Source organism: Vidua macroura, chromosome 27 (genome assembly GCF_024509145.1).
Source record: "Vidua macroura isolate BioBank_ID:100142 chromosome 27, ASM2450914v1, whole genome shotgun sequence".
Taxonomy (NCBI): domain Eukaryota; kingdom Metazoa; phylum Chordata; class Aves; order Passeriformes; family Viduidae; genus Vidua; species Vidua macroura.
The window spans coordinates 780,718-799,659 of record NC_071597.1 but is presented as its reverse complement, the minus strand read 5'-3'; the positions used below and the strand labels follow the sequence as shown (position 1 = coordinate 799,659).

Genomic DNA, 18,942 nt, shown 5'->3' with positions numbered 1-18,942 from the left:
CCCGTGGCTGTCCTGGGTCGTGTTCTGCAGCAAGAGGAGCCGTAAATAGCCCGGCCCGCGGAGGGGACGCGCCAGAGACGCTCTCCAGAGCCAGTGGAAAATCTGACAGTGCTTTCCACACTTGACTGGGTTCCAGCAAAGCACCGATAGCACAGGGGGCCCTGGGGTTTCATGGATGGTTTGGATGGGAAGGGAGCTTAGGGCTCATCCAGTCCCATCCCCTTCCATAGGCGGGACACCTTCCACTAGACCAGGTTGTTCCAGCCTGGCCTTGGACACTTCCAGGGATGGGACAACCACAGCTGCTCTGGGCAAGCAGCTTATCCCGTGCTGGGGACCACAGGGGTGTTCACAAGAATTCAGCTGTGGAGCCACGGTGGCCACAGCCAGTGGGGAAGTAGCCAACCAGCCCAGCATCCCCAGAGCTTGTGCCAAGCCCTCTGCTCTGACAGAGGGAGGGCTTAGCACAAGCTCTGCAGTTGTTATTTCCCAAAAAACCCACGGTGAAGTGAAGACAATAAGTAAAAACACTTTTATTAGACAAATACTTAAACAAACAAACTCAGGACAACAAGAACAAACACAGAAATATTTACATAGTGAAGGAATAGTGCTGGAAAAATGACTCCAGCTCACCTGTGTTGGGTGGTAGAATTAAAAATTCCTGTATTTTAGTACTTTTAAGATATTTCAAGAGGGATATATAAATTTTAAAGGATTTGGCATGTTCTAAAGTCAACTTTAACACTAAAATGACCACAAAGTGTCAAATAATGGGGAAGAGGGAAGTGCAGCAGCACTTGCTGGGCACGTGGCTCCAGTGTTCACCAAAAAGGGGATGTTCCTATTTGAACAAATCCAACCAATTTAAAACCAAGAAAAAATGAGCTGTGTTCACCGGTAACGAACATTTTTGGAGTGGCTCACATTTGGTGAATATTTCCTAGGCTGAGATGGTCTTTGGTGGGAGCTCTGGAGCGCTGCTGAAGGCTTCTTGTGGATCTGGAGTTTAAAATTTTCCTAGGAACTCAAAACATATCGTCCTCAGAGGACTCCTCCAGGTACTGGACAGGTTTTTTGGTGCGGCCAGGCCTGGCACGGGGCTGAGGTACAGGGCTTTCATCACCAGACTCAATGGTGAAGGTGTCTTCCTGGACCTTGGATTTCTGGAGGGAAAGCAGGAAAGGAATCATGGATCTGAGCACCCACAGGGGACACAATGTGCACACACGCCTGCTGTGCCATGGGGTTGGTGGGTGTTTGGGGTGGTGGGAGCAGACCAAGGATCTGGGGTGTCTGACCCTTATGGGGGGAAAGATTCTTATCCCAGAGGGTGCTCAGGCACTGCCCAGGCTCCCCAGGGAGTGGTCACAGCCCCAAGGCTGACAGAGCTCCAGGAGCATTTGGACAACACTCTCAGGCACAGGGTGGGATTGCTGGGGTGTCCAGCTCAGAATATTCCATGATTCTATGACCCTCCTCTTCCCCATTCCCCACACCCAGGTAGAGGTTTGACCTCCACCAGCTTTTCTTGCTGGAAGAACCCACCCCACGCTCTGCAGTTCCCTCGGCGCTGATGGCATTGCACAAACCTTTGATGCAACAGATTTGGCAGGCTTCGAGCCAAAATCTGAATTGGAATCTGAATCCAAAGAGCTTGGCTGCCTCTTCACAGCCTTCCTCCCCCTGGCGTTGTCACCCTCGCCGTGCAGGGGACCCTCCTTGGCCGCTGGCTTGGGTTTGGGTGCAGCCTTTTTCTTGGCCAGGACATCCATGATGGAGGGCTGGTTGTCTGGAACAGAACACGGCGTTAAACCCCTGTTTCGCTCCTCTCTCATTCCCAGTTTGGGAATTGCTTCCAAGAGAAACAGGCTCTGCGCTGCCGCGGGGTCAGCGCACAGGTCGTCTCCGTTTGAAGCTGGGTTTTCTAGAAAGATCCCTCTTCCACAGATGGTGAGGAATGAGGTTGTTTATGTGCTCAGTTCCACTACATTTAGAGGATCAAATTAAAGCGTCCCCAAAGCAATTTACAGACTATTTCAGATTGAAAAGTCCTGATCTCACAAGGCTCCATAACCCATCTCAGACCTTCAAAATCCTGCACAGCAAGGAAGGAATTTCCCAAACACTCACTCATTCCTTCTTACCTATATTTTCACTTTTTAAAAGAGCATCTTGAAGCACAACTTCCAGTTCAGCTCATTTCAGGCCATTTCTGAGTGATAACATGCTTTCTCAATTTAGGAGTGGAAGTAACACTATTTTCCTGCTGGGATCAACACCGAGTTGATTCCATTTGGAATATACAAAGCAGTGTCAAAGTCTGGGGTTTAAAATCCCTGAGTCAAATGCTGGAGATGGATGAAATGGATCCAGAACCGAATAGCTCAAACTACCCCCAAAAGCTTGCCTGCTCCAAAGCAGCTTTCTTCCCAAAAAGACACGAAGTAGGACATTGACTGCAAGACACAAATTCCACTCGGATTATCCCTGCCAAGTATTACATAGCACTGTAGGAAGCATTCACTTTTCCTGTTCCCAAACTAAAATTCCCTCCCTCCAAGCATGTCCAACATGAACTAGAACACGATATGTTTGGAAAGAGGCCTCAAACATGACAACCAGAGAACCTCTGCCACAAACCTCAGATCTTTGCTGAAATGCAAACTCCAGTTGCCCAGGCCCTGGAACGCCAAGCGCAATCACTCGGATTGTTTCCCACAGGAATTAAAATTGTTCTCTAGAACTGATGTTGCTGAGCTGCCCTTACCCTTGGTGGCTCCAGCCTTCTTGGCTGCAGCAGTTTTTTTGGGCACGGCCTTGGTGCTCGGCACTGGGACGGACGGAGCTGCGGGAGCCTGGCTCACCTTGTCCTCAGGGACATCTTGGACTGGAACTGGATAAGGAAAGCAGAAAGTCAGCCTGAAACAGCCAAGTTACCCCCTCTGCTCTTCCCTGTGCACTGCTGAGAGATTATAGAGCAATCCACGTAGTTTAGAGGTCTCACACTCACCAGGAACAGCACTTGGCACTGCCTTTTGCTTGGGAGCTTTTGCTGCTTTTTCAGTGGTTTCCCTGGAAAACAAAACCCCAGGTTTTTCATTCAGTTCATGAAGCACTAAATAGGGGAATAAAAAAAATTTGCTTTTAACTTCTGTGCAGCATTAAAGCACAACTAATTTCCAGTTATTATGGAAAAATACTCGCTTGGGAGCAGGTTTGGGCTTGGGAGGAGCCTTTTTCTTAGAGTTTGTGTCCGATTCAGAGTTGCCTTCACTGTCACCCTGGAATTCAGAGTCCTCATCTGAGTCGGAGTGATCTGAGTCCAAAATGACCATGGGCTTGACTTTGGCTGATGGAAGAACACAGATGTGTTATTTTACACATTTGGCAATATGCAGCTCTGTTTATTTTTCAATATTTTAGCTACAGTTATTAAAAAATAAAGATCTGAATAAAAACAAGCAGATGCTGAGACTGCCAGGGAGAAGACTCCAAATGACAAGTGTGTTCTGTCATTTGGAGTCTTCCAGCCTCACCCACAACACGTTTAATGTGCCAAGACAGTTGTGTAATTAAACCAAATAGCCATATTTCTCTAGTTGCCCATTTCTGCTTTTCCTTGAAAATGTGCACAAATGGCAGAAATATTTAATAGTTTCAGACAGCAAAATAAAGAAGCCTTTTAAAGATTATTTCTAAATGTGATCTGAGGCTCTGGGAGGTCCCTGTATAGTCTGTTCCATTTACTCCTCCACAAGCATCCTTCTGCATCCATGTCCTCACTCACCTGCTGCCTGGCGAACCACTCGCTCTCTTTGAGGAGGTGCTTCAAAGTCAGACTCTGAATCAGACCCTGAGTCAGACCAAGGGTTTCGTTTCTTGGTTTTCTTTAATGGCTTGAAAGGCAGAGTGGCCTGTCTCTTGGTTCCTGAAAAATATTGGGAAGCAGGATGAACCAGCAAACTTCCATGTATATAGTCCAGGCTCAGTAGGTCAAGCTCAGCTTAGAAATACACTGAATTCAGAGGATTCTGGCTTAAACAAAGAGAAATAGGAATCTATCCTGCTTGACTGTTATCCAGGATCACTTTCTCACCTAGTTTTTCCAAAAATACTGATCCTAGGTGTTGCTCACCACCTTCAGGAAGAGGTCAGATAACCAAATTGGCAACCCTTTCCCTCTTTTCCTTGGAGGGAATAACATCAAAGCATATACCTTGCTCAGTCTTCAGCTTCTGTGCTAATCTCTTCTTCAGGCCTGCAGATTCCTTCTCTCCGGATGTGTTTTCATCCTGATTCTCATCAAATTCAGTTTTTTCACTCTGCAGATGCAAGCAGATACCAAACAGTGAGTCAGCTCACAGAGAAGAGGCACACAGGGTAATGGAGGAAGGAGCTGCTTATTTTAGCCATGTAGAAGTAGTGGTACAAGAAACCTAAGTCTGTGAAATAAACTGTGTGTAGAATTGATTACAGACAGGATCTGTAAATTGGATGGGATCTGCCCCCAAATCAGGTGACTTAAAAGGCAAAATCCAACATGAACAAAAACAGGAACTCTGGCCCCACTCCTGAGCCTCTGGTCCTGCTGCTCTGTGCTGCCTCTGGGGGGGATGGGGATACAGGACTGGACAGGGTGGGACAAAAACAAAAGTGAGAGTTATTTGGAAAAAGTGTTGGTGGAATCATGTGGAGGAAAAGAGTGACCTGTGTGGCTTCCAGGGTCAAACAGGTGAAGGGATGGGTTATATCTCTCTGATGGAAATGGCTGAATGACACAATATCAACTAGTCCTATAAAAAGAGTTCAATCATTTTATCTCCTTAATACAGAGAACAATGATGGCATTAAGTGGGTGAAAGCATTGCTGGATATGTAAAGGCTGTTCTGGAGAAGGGAATGTACTGGCTGTGCTTCCTGCCTGCTAGAGGGTTTATCAAATTCCCAAGACACCTGGAACAACCTTACTTGCATCTGCCCCCCTTTCTGAGCTCCCAGCCCATCCCTGGCAGTGCAATGTGCCAAAAATTTCCCTCTAAGCCACCTCCTGATATGTAAGTCTGTTCTCCTTCAGACTGAGATACCCCTATTCCCAGTGTTTCCCAAATCCTTAGGTCCTGTCCCTCTCCCTGAACAACTGCTTCAACAGGACAAGTCCAGCAAAAAAGGACTCTCATTTTTAGGACTGTATTGAAGACGACGTAAAGGAAGATCGAACATTTGGAATGTTAATTTTTACCTTTACTTTCTTTTTAGTTTTCTTCTCTGCCTCTGCCTTCATCTCAGCAGTGATCCGAGGAACAACCCTGATGCCATGAGGGGATGGCATTACTTCTGCCAGCTGAGCCTTCTTCACCTTTGCTTTCCCTCCTTTCACCTTCAAAGGTTTGCCAACAATCCCTGCACTCTCATCCTCTGCTTGCTTGGCCTCCACTACCTGCAGAGGGGAGCATAAAATAACACAAAAAATACAAAAGTCAGTAAAGGGCTGGTGGATAAGACGAGGGAGTTGATTTTCTGCACTGAGCATTGACATACATCGAGTTCTTCAATGAAGGCAGCAAGGTCTTCCTTCCACAGGTCAGAGGGACTCTTGCGCTTAAGATTTTCCAGCTCCTTTTCCTAAAGAGAATCACAGATAAACATTTCAATCCCCCAGCCAAAAATAAATTGTATAACACATGATATATTAGAAATATACTGGTTTTATAAGGAAAGAATGCACATACTTTGTTATCCCTCTGCTTGCAGAGCTCATCTTTCTTCTCCTTGGTCAGATACCACAGGGGCATGTTCAGCAGGTAGTTGAAGTCTGGGCCAGAGGCTGCAGCTGATTCTTTGTCACTCTCTTCCTCCTCCCCCTCCTCTTCATCCTAAATGTGGATTTGAAACAAACATAGTCAACAAAAACCCTGACACACATGGGTAGGGCTACTGATCAAACACAGAAGCTCTTGAATCCTGCTAATTGAAAAGCAACTTGGGCCTCTATGGATTACGAAGCCTCAGAGCTTGGGCCAGTTTGGGCATATTCAGAGGATGACTGAGGCATTACCTTGTTTTGAGCCTCCTTCCAAGCCTTCACCGGATCAGACTCATACCCTCTCTGGATAAGAACTTGAATCAGCTCTTTCTTGGGTTTGTTCTCTGCAAACAGACATTTCAGGATTGTCACTCAGTGCCCACTACAGTCGTTGTTAGGAGCAATGGATGAGCTTTACAGTTTGGATCCTGTGGTTGTAGCTGCTCAGCATCCTACAGAGCTCCAAACCAGCCTTTCCACATCACAGCTGGGACATGTGGAAGAGCCTGAACAACACCTGAAAAACTCCTATTTAGCAGGAGATTTGTCAGGGAAGCATTGCTCCTGTACCACACAAAACAATGTTAATATTTTTCTTTGTTTCCATAAATGCATTTCCCCTGTTTTAAGTAGTTTTTGAACTTGGGGAAAAAAGGTATGATGGTATAAAACAGGTCTTATCATGACAGGCAGGTGGAGAAAGAAACCCTTGATAGCTTGGTATAGCTTGCACCTCATTAGACATCACCCGGGAAATTTATGCTCTAAGTGCTCAACCACTGGAAATGCTTCAGCTGGAATTTGCTCCTTTTTAAGGTATCAGAAGCCATCAACCATGAGGCACAAATACAAATGAAACCAGCTCTGGCAGCCTTGGAACTACTTATTACAAAAACCCAAGAAAATGCATTTCAGGGGAATTATTTCTTTTCCTGAGTTCAGTCAGACAGACTCGAGCTGCTGGGATTACTGGGCTGCCTTCAGACACAAACCACAAAGCATCTTATGACACGTTGTCTGGCCGCATCCTCCGTGAAGGCAGCGGAACACAGCCCGGCTTTTACACCGAGGGGGAAAAGTTGATTGAAAAATGTGAATGTTGGGAACAAAGATCTGCTTCTTTTCCTAGCTCATGATTCTCAGATGCTGCTGCTTGAGTATCATATAAGTTTGAAACCCCAGTCCACGGAGAACGTGATTTGGAATATTTTTGCAGAGGTTCACAAAGATAGTGGAGATACAGATCCTTAAGAATGCATTTAACAGCAAACACTACCCCTTTCTAAACCCACAAATAATTAACTCTTAGTCCTACCAAGTCAGAAATAAATGGGAATTATTGCTAAACTATTAAAAAAAATTCTCTCAAAAATTCTCAAACACAGAGCAGGAAAGCTGCATAAGTATGCCATTGTCATTATTATGTGTATAATACGCAGACCAAGGATACTCCGTGAAGCATTCTCCTCTTAGATGTCACAAGAACAGAGATAAGCACTGGTGTGGTTTGTAAAAACCAGCCTGGGGCTGAGGGGGTGCTGACAGAGCTCAAGAGATCACCCAGTTCTCCCAGTGACAATCCCAGTCACCAAGAACAACATACCAATCACAATTTTGCCATCTATTTTCTCCAGGATGAAGCGAGCCTGGTTGCTCAGCTTTGCAGACTCAGCACCCAGCATCCCAATAAGCCATTCCTTCCTCAAATTGTAATATCGGAGCCGGAGTTCAAAGAACTCCTTAAGAATATCCTGGGGAGAGTCGTATTTCTTGAGAAAGCCGACATGGTCAAAAAGAACCTGGAGGAAAATGAAAGAACATGAGTGTTATGATGATAAAACTGATTCCAGACCTACTGAAAGTTACCTGTAACACAGGTGTGATGGTACCACCGAATTATTAACCAACAAATTATGAAATCTCAGTGTTGTTCTAGAAACTCCTTCAGTTTGTGAGCACAGCAGCAGAGACAATTTTAGAATTCCAGTGTTCTTGAATACGCACAGTAGAGTTAAGGTTACTTGAATCTTCGAGCTCTGTGCAGGACAAACATCTTGCATCAAAGCTTCACACATTGTCAGGAACCAGACGTTCAGTGCCCCTGCTGCTGGCTCAAAGAGCTCTGCAAACTGTGATTTCAGAGCGTTTTGCCTCCTTCAGGCAAACCATCCACTCTGAACCCACTCCTAAGCCAGGCTCTTGACCTTTGAAAGCTGATTTAAAACCAGTAACAGCAGAAAAATCAAAGTGAATAGGTTACTGCCAAAGAGGATTTTTGTTTCACGCAACGACTGCAGCTGTCCACAGAGTCTGAGTTAAACCAAGAAATTCCTTCAGCAAAATCTGTCACGTACCATGGAGTTGCATGTTAAACTTGTTTGGAGTTTGAAGACCTTATGCAGCCCCACAGCTTCGGCTTCTGCTAGTTTATCTTCAGCCATCTTCACCACAAACCTCACCGTGGTGTCTGTGTGATATTCTTTGTAGTCTGTGATTAGAGGGGGGGTCTTCTCAGTCCCATTCAACATCGGCTCCAGAACCTGCTCTTTATAAGTCTGAGGAAAGAAACAAAGTCAGATCCAAAACCCACTACTGACTTTTTGCTTTAAAGAGCAAACTGTACATTCCCACAGCAGATTCCCTGTTTGTTACCTGTGTCCATGTTCTGACAGGCAGCTCAGTGATCTCGATGGTTGTAGAATCAAGGATGGACACTTCACCACTTATCACGTACTGATTAGGCCCCAGCTCATCTATGGTGCCTTTGAAATTCTTGTAACTGGGAAGCTGAGGAGAAAAAACACTGGATTCAGCTTTGTGTGGATGCCTTTTTTTAAGCATGCCCATAAAATGCTCAATATGAGCTCAATAAGCTAACAAGCAAGACATTTGTTTTTTAATTCTATTATTTACCATTGGCAGTGGCTCTTCTCCATCCATCAGCCGACGGATATTGTTAACAACTTCCCTGATATCGAAGTTGGGGATTTTACAGGCCCAGCCAGTACCAATCCCTTCAGCCCCATTGACCAGCACCATTGGAATGATGGGCATGTACCACTCTGGCTCCACTCGCTGGTTGTCATCGTAGAGGAACCTCAGGACGTTGTCATCCATTGGTGGGAACACCAGGCGTGCCAGGGGACTGGAACAGAGAAGGGAATTTAAGTCCAAATTCTTGTTACAGAACATGACCTCCATGCAAAAAGAAACCTCCTTAATTTTTATTATCCCACCCAAATGTCTCCCTTTGGGTCTGCTTCCATTTCCATATTCTCTGTGCTGATAGCCACGTTTCCATAATGGAATCTAGCACTGAACCTCACTTCAGTTGTTGCTGCTCTGAGTATGCAAGCATAGCCCAAAGTTTTAAAGGGAAAAATCGAGTTTGTTTTTCATTCTAATTGCTGTAAAATTGAGTCCTTTAAGGCAGTAAGAACTTTAGAATGCTGACCTGAGCATGGTGAAGATGTATCGAGGGCTGGCAGAGTCTTTCCCTCCGTGCAGCCTTGTGCCAAACTGACCGATGGGCTGGAGCAAGTTGAGGTTGTTGCTGCCCACGAAGTTCTGAGCCAAGTTAATGATGGTCATCATCAGTGCGGCCTGCAATAAAGGAGGTGCAAAGCTGAACATGCAGAATGGTTCAGGGGATGGACAAAGTAAGGCAACATTCACACCAAGGACTTAACTGATACAGAGGATAAACTCAATTGATGAAAAACTGGAGGAAATTCAAGGAAAACGCATCCCAAGACCATCTGAAATGTTCTAATGACCCATGTCTCTATCTATTGCTGTCTACCTGCTCTGAAACCTCCAGTGAAAGATTCTGTCAGTCTCCACAGAGAACCTTGTGGTAGTGCTTAACTTTTCCTGACCCAGACAGAAAGGTTATTAACATCTACCTAAGTCCATCACAAATTAAGAAGGGTTTTCTTGTTCCACTTTTTGAATGAACTATGCTCCCATGAAGTCCAGACAGGATAGGCAGAGTGACCAAAGTCAGATTAAATAAATACTGAAGAATTAATTGTGGAAACAGCTAAACAGCAACTTCCCTTTGCCGTACACACTGAAACATCTAATTCTGCTTTAGATGCATCGTAACTCATGCCAACAGAAGGGCTTTTTGCCTTCCCTTTAAAGTGTTTTGCACACCCAGGCAGGTTCTTACCTCACCGTGGTGGTATGAGGACATCTCAGCGACAGAACCAGCCAGCTGAGCAACCTTCACCTCCCGCTTATCGTTTCGTTTGAAACAGGTGAACAAAACCTTCCTCTGACCTGGCTTCAAACCTGTATGAAAAAGGAAAAGACATCGTGGTTAGAACATCTGATGTGATGCACTTGGCTTCTGCTCTCTAGAGATGCAAGAACTACTTAAAGATTCTGTACCAGCTGGGTAAGGTACTGGCAATAATATACTACAAAATGGACAAGACATTTCATCCAAAGATGAAAAAATCTTAGCAGAAAACAGACTTCAGGATACTGACCCTGAAACCTCAGCAGGTTCCCTGGCTCTGATGTGACATCAAACACCCATTTCCTCAGTTCTGGGGATACACCATGCAGAACTATGACTTAGAAATCACTTACCATCAACCAGTGATGGGATTGATCTCTCATTATCTGAGTTTGAGAACAGCACTAACTCCTTGTTGATGAAGTCATTGTATGTCAGGTAATCAGTGTTTTTCCCATACAGGTATTCCTAAGAAAAACAGAGAGAAGATTGCTTTAATTTTAACTGAGCCTAATCAGTTTCTTGGCTAGTTTCATTGAAATTGGAACTCCTTGTAAGATCAGCTAAATACAGTTCAAATGATGACACCCTTTGCATGGCAAAGGGAAACACTTCCCAGGATGCATTATTGCCCCCATTTTGGGGGAAATAAAGACTTCATTTGCCTCTGCTTGAGTTATCATTTTCCTATTGATACAGTAACTTGAAAGGTGAGAGTTAAAAATGAAGTTGACAGTTGGATAATTGACAATGAGGCTATACTGATAAGATGAGAGAAGCTGCTCTGCAAAATCCTGACACATTTTCAACGTTCTATAATCCAGACCTGACTCACTGACTGAGCTGTGTGCAGCTCTGGCGTGCTGGGATGAAGCTGAGAACAGCCCCAGGCAGACTGGAAACCAGTTTCCTTATAAACATAAACCTTTTACCTCTGGTAGACCGTGCAGCTTCCGTTGTCTTCTATCCTCCATGAAATTAGTCAGCCACTCCTTTCGCTCTTCTATCTTCTTCTTGCTAAAGGCCTGGATGTTACAAAATGAAAAGTAACTCAATTCCAGAACATTCTGTGGTTGTGCACTATTGGATCACTTGAGAAAAAGGAAGAGCTTACCCAGGAGAACAACATGCTAAACAGGCTGATTTAAGAGCCCAAGAAATGCAATAAAAGGGTTCTGTAGCTAAACATATTAAGAGCATAATTTCCACCACTCTGCAGAAGACAGAGTAGTTAGTATATTAAAAATCTATACATTTAAACCTAACACAAGATTAAAGCAGATTTGAGGGGAAATTAATATTTTGGGGAAAAACTTGATTTTTTAACATTGCCTAACAATTCTGAATATTTAAGAATCAAAGACCAGTTACAGTGAAGTTCACAGAAACAAGAACTATTTTAATCCACTGCTTTGCACTGGGGGAGAAAGGGGAGATCTAACTCGGAGAAGACTGCAGCAGAATACACAGAAAAATGTTGAAGGAATATTTATTATTGTGTCTGAAAATGTCAATTGGTTTGTAGTGATTAGTTTGTTCTGAGCTATATTTAAAGCCCATCACTAAAAGGGTACTCTTGCCCTGAGGTCGAGGGGCAGATTCGATGCTCCTGGTTCAACTAAAGCTGTAGCCTTGGTAACACAGAGATTGTCTCCATCCCAAAGGCCTCCAAGAGCCTTTTAAGAGAAAATACAGAGCACTCTACAAGGTGAAATACCAAAGGTAGTAAGTCAGCAATTAAATGAAATGTTAGTTACCAGGGTGATCGCAGCATCATCTTCAGGCCCAGAATATTTGAAGCCAATTCGGTGTTTTGCCATATCTGCAAAGTATTCTTTGGCCTCCTTTGACGTGCTGGTACCCAAACCTGCAGGGACAGGAGAGATAATCCTAATGACTTTTGCCTAAATTAAGTTCCAATTCAAAGAAATATTTTGCTATGCCCAGTTTTTGTGATGCATCATATGAACATACAGTGTGAAGATGACTTCCTGAAAACTTAAGTTACTTCAAAATGAGATGTATCACAAAAGTAATAAAAATTACAATTAAGTGAGCAGTGGCATGTAGTAGTTTTGGATTTTGTCTGTAATTCCTGTAGATATCTGAAATCTAATTGGAATATCATAGGAGGGAAGAGACTTGGAGGACACCCAGTCCAAATCCTTTCTGCAAAGCAGGATTGACCTGCATCAAATCATCAATGCTCTCACTTGGATCAGTTTCACCATATTAAGTTTTTACAAACCTTTGTAGTACTTGATTTTCCATGAGTTGTAGTTCTGTGTACTGGCTTTCCATTCTTCAAACTCAGGAATGCTGTAGAATGCAATTTCTTCTTTGTTTTTAGAGGCCTACAATGGACAAACATTTTAACTGTGAAATGAAAGGCATTTCTGGGCAATGGATCCTCAGTCATTCACCTCATCCTCCCCTAGCCCTCACCTTTATGATGGGAGTAATGAATTCCTCCAAAAAATTGTGTCTTAGAAGAGATGGCCAATTGTGATGGATGAAGTTAATCAGCAAACCTTTGATGTGTGATCCATCCTGATCCTGAATTATACAAGAAAAAAACAACCCATATTTTATCATGGAATGATGGAAATGACAATTTTTGGCTTAATAGTAAATGACTCTGTAATTCCAGCTAACTGACCCTATTAACTTTCACCTCTGAAAAGGTGGCCATGTGTTAATTGCTGAAAATTAAGAGAAACAGAAAAGGTAGATTCTCAGTGAAAAAAGGTGTCAAGGACTGGTCAAGGATTTTGAATCAGCAGAATGGAGAAACAGTGTTTAGCTGTTTGATGCAACTCACCATTTTACTTTTTTTGTGGCTGAAAAGACATTATGACCCACAAAAATGTAAAATGGGAAAAAGAAACACAGAGAATTGGGTACAACAATAGCAGCAGTTAGAGAAATATTTTCTTCCTATCTCTTTATTTAAGTGCTAATTGTTATCCTCTCCCAACTTTCAATTTTAATGAACCTAACCTGATCTGTCATGATCATAATCTTTCCATAGCGAAGACTTTTTAAAGATTCTTGATCTTCATAGTTCTTTTTATATTGCAAACCCACAATCTTGATGATGTTGTTGATTTCAGCATTTTCCATAATCTGAAAGAGATCACACAGAATAAAAAACTTGTCTTTCAGACTCAAAATGTAGGTCAAGAAAGTATAAAGTTATCCATAAGTGAATCTGTCCTGCTGGGTTTTTTTTTTTTTTGCTGTTTAGAAACTTGTAATTTCTAATGGTTAAATTACTCTAGATAATTCCAAGCATTTTCCAACCACAACACGAACATTATCCCCTCAGGCAAATCACTGAACAGGACTTAATCAATATTCCTACTTAACCAGTGAGGCAGGCTCAAGGTGAGGGAAGGCTCAGGTGATTAAGGCACTGCTCCTTGGAGTTCCAGTGCTCCAGGTGCAGCTGCACCGACTCATTGCACAAATCACACCACACCTTCCAACACGTAACTGTAACCATTTTCCAACCAACCTGCTTATGAGAAGCTTCCCTGACATTGAGGATTTTCCCACGAAGAGGAAATACTCCATATTTGTCTCTACCAACCACTCCCAGACCAGAGACAGCCAGAGTTTTGGCTGAGTCTCCCTCAGTCAGAATCAGTGTACAATCTAAAGAATTCTTGCTGCCTAAAAAAGAAGAAAATCGAGTCAGTTTTCTACTTAAGGAATTAAATCCAAGGCTGCACATTCACGACTGAACAAGTATAAATAATCTTTTAACACAGTTTTTTTGGCACGGCACACAGTAAATGGGGATAATCAAAGTAAATGGGACTGCAAAATGGGAGTAAAACTATAATGACAGGTTTTCTCTTCTCACTTTTCCTTAGGAGACAAATCTTTTGTTTAACGAACAAGTTTTAACTGTTTTTCAATGAACTGGTTACAAAGGATGTCAAACACTTACCAGCATCGTTGGCATCATCCAGTTTAGGAACACCCTTAATCTTGGAGTGTTTCACAGCTGAACATTTCTTATTCAGCTGGTTCTGAGCTTTAAATTTTACCCAATTTAGGATACTTTCAACAATGCCACAGCCAACTGCCTGCAATACAAAACCCAATCCAAAGTTGTGGGAAAAGCCTCAACAATGACAGAAACTTTTGTTACGTATTTTTTACAGACATCTTGACTGTCCATGTACATGAGGACTTACACCCTTAATGAATTTTTCACTCAGTTTACAGGTAGAGCCGAAGTTCTTTGCCTGCAAAGTCATGTTCTCCTTAGTCTGAGAGTCAAAGGTTGGATTTTCAATCAAGGCATTCACAAAAATCCACATGTGGTTCTTCACCTGTAGTTAAATACAACAAGGATCACACACTGTACAGGCTCAGCTCACCTGTCAATCACACAGGGAGGGTTTGGAATATTCGTAGGTATTTTGTTAATTTTGAATAGCTAATGAACACTCATGAACAGTGTTAGATGACGGGATGTCAAGGAATTGGCATCTCTCCACCTCAAGAGGTGTTATCTAACAGATACTGAGGTTTAGTGCATCTACACTGACTCACAGGGACTGCAAAACACATTGCTCAAGCAAAGGGAAGTTAATTGGCTTAAACTGGACAATATGAGACTTGTGTAATTAGTAATCTTATATAGATTGTCTGCACAATGAAAATGTGTTATTAATTAATGCACCTATGCATTAAGCTGAAGTTACAATTTGCAGTAATGCTCAAGTTGTGCTTCCCACCTGGAAAATTCTGACATTGTACCTGGAAAGGCTTCACTACAACTCCATTTTTATTCTTCTTTTTCACAACATCAATGAGTTTGGTCACGAGCTGGTCAGCCACATAATCGACGTGTCTGCCACCCTGAGGAGAATGGGACAAGGACCTGGGACTGAGGCCACTAAAACCCACAGAACTATGAATACCTATTTAAAACTTTAAGCACATTCTTTGCAACATTAAAGCATTTTTCACTAACATAAGTACACTTACAAATAGCCAAGAATATTAATGTTGAAGATGGCACTAGCTTGACTAAACACACTAAGGAGTTACCTTTGTGGTGGCAATGCTGTTAACGAAGCTGACTTGCTGGAAGCCTTTTTCACTCAAAGTCAAGCACACTTCCCATCGGGAATTGACTTCCTCATGGATAACTTTAAGTGCATTCCCAGTTTCATCGACCTTATCCTTCAGATAGAGGTCCACATAGCTGCGGAATCCTTTCACCTGCACGCAGATGAGAGCGGACAACTGGTTGATAATAGCTCCTATAAATACTTAATTCACACCCTCCTGAAAAAAATCACTCTTGCATGTGTTCCTTTGCTCTATATGATGACAGGAATGGCCTCAACAGAATCTCACTGGTTAAATGGCACAAAAAAAACCCAAACAAACCGAGATATTTGTGTTTCTTTTCAATGCTCACTTACAGGAAGCCTCTGTCCATTCAGGAAAACTTTGACATCCTTTGTGGATCCAGCAATATCATAGGCTCTTCGAGACATCAGTGCTACAATGTCCTTATCCAGAACGGTCATTTTGAATTTGGACAGATCAGGTTGGAAAGTGACACAGGTGTAATCATCTCCATCAAAGTATTTCAGCTTCATTTCTCCAGCCTTTCCCATGTTGTCTGTCCATGTCTGAGGAAAGGAGCTTTGGTGACTTCCAAGTCAAACACACACACACATAACTACCTTAGTTTTTAAAAGCAGTAAGATGGTTTATGTGTTTTAGGTATCTTTGAATTAAACAAAAACTCTGGTTAAAAACCAGATTCTGATGCTGTCTGCTAATTTCATTATTCCTTTGAATTACATTTTGTGGGTCAGATTTACTCAAATCACACTGAACTAGAGTTTTGAAACAAAACCTTAGGATCTCATTTGAAAACCTCAGTTATAAACTCCCTGGAAAGAAAAGTGCTCCTACCTGCTTGAACAACTTTTTGTATTCACGACATCCAGTTTCCACAGTAAATTTTGTGCTGAATATGTTGCACAGTTTGGCTCCATAACCATTTCTCCCCCCTGGAGTTAGAAGGAACACAGACTTGTGTTAGTCTCTTTGTCCAAAACCATCTAAAAGAATCCAAGACTAACTGGAATTTGTAAACATCTGCCCAATCCAAAGACAACTGTCAACAAGAAACAATATTCTACAAGCTAAGTATGCAACTACAGACTATGATTTAATTAGGGTTTAAGAGAATATTCAAAGATCATTTTCCCTGTTCCCATGTTTGCACTGTTGTTACATTAAACAGAGACTTCTCTGATAGATTCAGAACGTCATTTTCATAGAATCACAGAATAATTTGGTTTGGAAGGGACCTTAAAGCCCATCCAGTCCCACTATCTGCTGTAGGCAGGGCACCTTCCACTAGCCCAGGTTGCTTCAAGCCCTGTCCAGCCTGGCCTTGGACAGTTCCAGGGATGGGGCAGCCACAGCTTCTCTGGGCAACCTGTGCCAGGGCCTCACCACCCTCATAGAGAGGAATTTCTTCCATATCTCACCTAAATTTCCCCTCTTTCAGTTTTCACACTGCATCAAGGACCCCCTTCCTGCCCTTTCCAGTCCAGGTCACACACTTAGAGCTCTCAGTGATATCAGTGCATGTCTGAGCCTTCCTCACCTGTGACTTTCTTCTCATTGTCATCGTAGTTGCTGGATGTCAGCAGCTGTCCAAAGATCAGAGCAGGCACATAGACCTTCTCCACTTTGTGTTCAACAACTGGGATGCCTTTCCCGTTGTTCCACACACTGATTGTGTTATTCTCTCTGGGGAAGGAAAGAAAAGTCTGTTTTTAAGGCTGTGAAAGAAGTCACCAAAAGGCTCTGGGGGAAAGGCACCGTTTCACCAGGAACAAATCTGTGCTCAGCAAGTGCAGCAGCTGCCAGCAGAGGGGGGACAGGCAACACAGAAATGCCCAGATCTGCACATGTCAGCTCTGAAAGAGACCCACACACAAAACCCCCCTGTCTGTGCTCAGTCAGGATGAAAAGGGAGAGGAAGAGGTGGAAAACCACAGCAACGAAAGAGCAGCCATTTCCCCAGTCAGCCCTCTGTAAGAGACCAGGGGACTAAGCAGAGAGAAAGGCTTTCCACAACTGGTGAATTAAATTTGGGCTATCTCAGATCAGCCCCACAGCCCTGCAGTGCCACCTCAGCTTTGCAGAGCAGCTGAAGGCAACCAACAACAATGAAACCAAACTTACACATCAATTGTGACTTTAATGCATGACATGTTTTTATCCCTCTGCTTGTTGTCTGCAGCATTCACTAGGAAGGAAAGAGAATACTGGTTTTTTATTACATTCTCAATCAAGGGAAAACGATGAAGTGTTCCAGTAGAATGAACACAAAAACTCACTACAGTGTTACTAATAACCATCTCAGCATGAAAATATTTTGCAATTTACAAAGAGGAGTACAAGTTATCATGGAATTATGAAGGTTGGAAATGACCTCTGAATTCCTCCAGTGCAACCATTGACATAAAAAGGAGAATTTTGGGCAGAATGAAATCAGGTTTGTAATTGGATTTTTTAAATTTTTCTTTGTTTCCCAAGAATGGCTTGCTATTAAGCAGTGCTAATAAGTTCTTGATAATTTATGTTCAGTTCCAGTTTCTTCCATTCAACCCCGTTAATAACCTGTCACTCACTGATTCAATGGATGTCAGCTTACCCAGAATCTCATCAAAGATTTTGTACAAGCCAGGCACAAAGGTCACATCTCTGCAGTTGAGGCCAACGCCTTCATCAAAAACCCACATTTGCTGGAAAAAAAAAAGAAGGAATTTGTAAGTGCCCAGGTACAACCCCTCTTGTGTTTGTAAAGCAGTTGTTTTGTGATCGATAAGCAGATGTTTTGTGCTTTGCAAACACCTGCTAAAGACTCCCCGCCTGCCACGAGGCGCTCGGGGGGCTCAGCCCCGCTCCCCCTGCTCCCACCTGGGTGACGAGCTCCACGGAGCCGATGTAGGTGTCTGGCCGGAGCAGGATGTGCTCCAGCTGCGTCTTCTTCTGGTAGATGTGCTCCACCGTGAGCTTCTTGGGGCCATCAGCCTTGCCGGCGAGGATGTTCTCGTTCGCGGGCTGTTGGGGGAGAGGCGGCGGCCGTGAGGGGCTGCACAAGGGGAACGCGACGGGGCCAGGCCGGGGAGCGGGAGAGCGCCAGGGCTGGGGGCGCCAAGAGAACAGGAATCGCAGAGGAGCCGGGAATCCGAGGAGAGGGAGATCTGGGGAAAGGGCCCAGAAAGAGGCCCGGGGAGACCCTGAACGGGGGCTGCGAAGGACCCGGGGAAACGCTGAGGGGGGCCGGGGAGAACTTGCGGGTGCTCGGCGGGGCTGAGGGGCGCCCGAGGGGACGGTGTGGGGGGCGGGGGATCACGAAGCTCCGCAGGGTCGGGGGCAGCGGTGGCAGCACGCACCCGGAGGGGCGACGAGGGCTGCGAGAGCTCCATGGCGGTGGCAGCGGCGGTGGCAGCGGCTGAGGCGGCAGCGGCGGTGATGGCGGCGCCAACGTCCCCTTCAAACCTCCGCTCGTCCCGCCGAAACGCGCAGCCAATCCCCGCTCGCGGCTCCCCGCGCTCTGCCAATCGAAGCGCGGGGGCGGGCACACGGCCAGAAGGCTGCCCGCCCTCTGACCAATCAGAGGCCGCACCCCTCGTTCAAACCGCCCAGTCAGGAGGGAGAGCGATGAGATGGACAGCAGGATTGACCAATAGAGAAGCGAGAGGGAGGGCGCCGAGGCTGCCCGTTTGCCGTTGGTGGTGGGACGTACTGGGACATACTGGGACATACTGGGATGTACCGGGATGTACTGGGACACACTGGGACACACTGGGATACACTGGGACACAGTGGG

At 44.3% G+C, this 18,942-nt stretch overlaps 1 protein-coding gene across 1 annotated transcript; it reads right to left on the bottom strand.

The window, feature by feature from the left end:
• Positions 1 to 517: 517 nt before the first annotated feature.
• Positions 518 to 18,609, bottom strand: TOP2A (DNA topoisomerase II alpha). Its single transcript, XM_054000388.1, has 35 exons — positions 18,506 to 18,609; positions 18,027 to 18,170; positions 17,761 to 17,851; positions 17,289 to 17,352; positions 16,705 to 16,850; positions 16,002 to 16,099; positions 15,500 to 15,712; positions 15,120 to 15,293; positions 14,826 to 14,927; positions 14,258 to 14,395; positions 14,008 to 14,146; positions 13,570 to 13,727; positions 13,053 to 13,178; positions 12,498 to 12,608; positions 12,301 to 12,406; positions 11,810 to 11,919; positions 10,985 to 11,077; positions 10,406 to 10,520; positions 9,981 to 10,102; positions 9,261 to 9,409; positions 8,720 to 8,951; positions 8,459 to 8,593; positions 8,161 to 8,361; positions 7,410 to 7,605; positions 6,059 to 6,150; positions 5,733 to 5,876; positions 5,542 to 5,625; positions 5,243 to 5,440; positions 4,220 to 4,325; positions 3,791 to 3,931; positions 3,208 to 3,352; positions 3,014 to 3,075; positions 2,771 to 2,896; positions 1,593 to 1,792; positions 518 to 1,166 (listed from the first exon to the last, which is right to left on the bottom strand). The coding sequence occupies exons 1-35, from the start codon at positions 18,536 to 18,538 to the stop codon at positions 1,029 to 1,031; spliced, it is 4,632 nt and encodes a 1,543-aa protein (XP_053856363.1). The 5' UTR covers positions 18,539 to 18,609; the 3' UTR covers positions 518 to 1,028.
• Positions 18,610 to 18,942: the final 333 nt, after the last annotated feature.

Excerpts from the sequence above, each read along its gene's own strand:
- TOP2A (XM_054000388.1), bottom strand. The coding sequence starts at position 18,538 with ATGGAGCTCTCGCAGCCCTCGTCGCCCCTCCGG. Across the intron at positions 13,179-13,569 it reads GGGAAGCTTCTCATAAGCAG|ATTATGGAAAATGCTGAAAT; the intron begins GTTGGTTGGAAA and ends GATCTCTTTCAG. Across the intron at positions 3,353-3,790 it reads AGTGGTTCGCCAGGCAGCAG|CCAAAGTCAAGCCCATGGTC; the intron begins GTGAGTGAGGAC and ends TTCTTCCATCAG.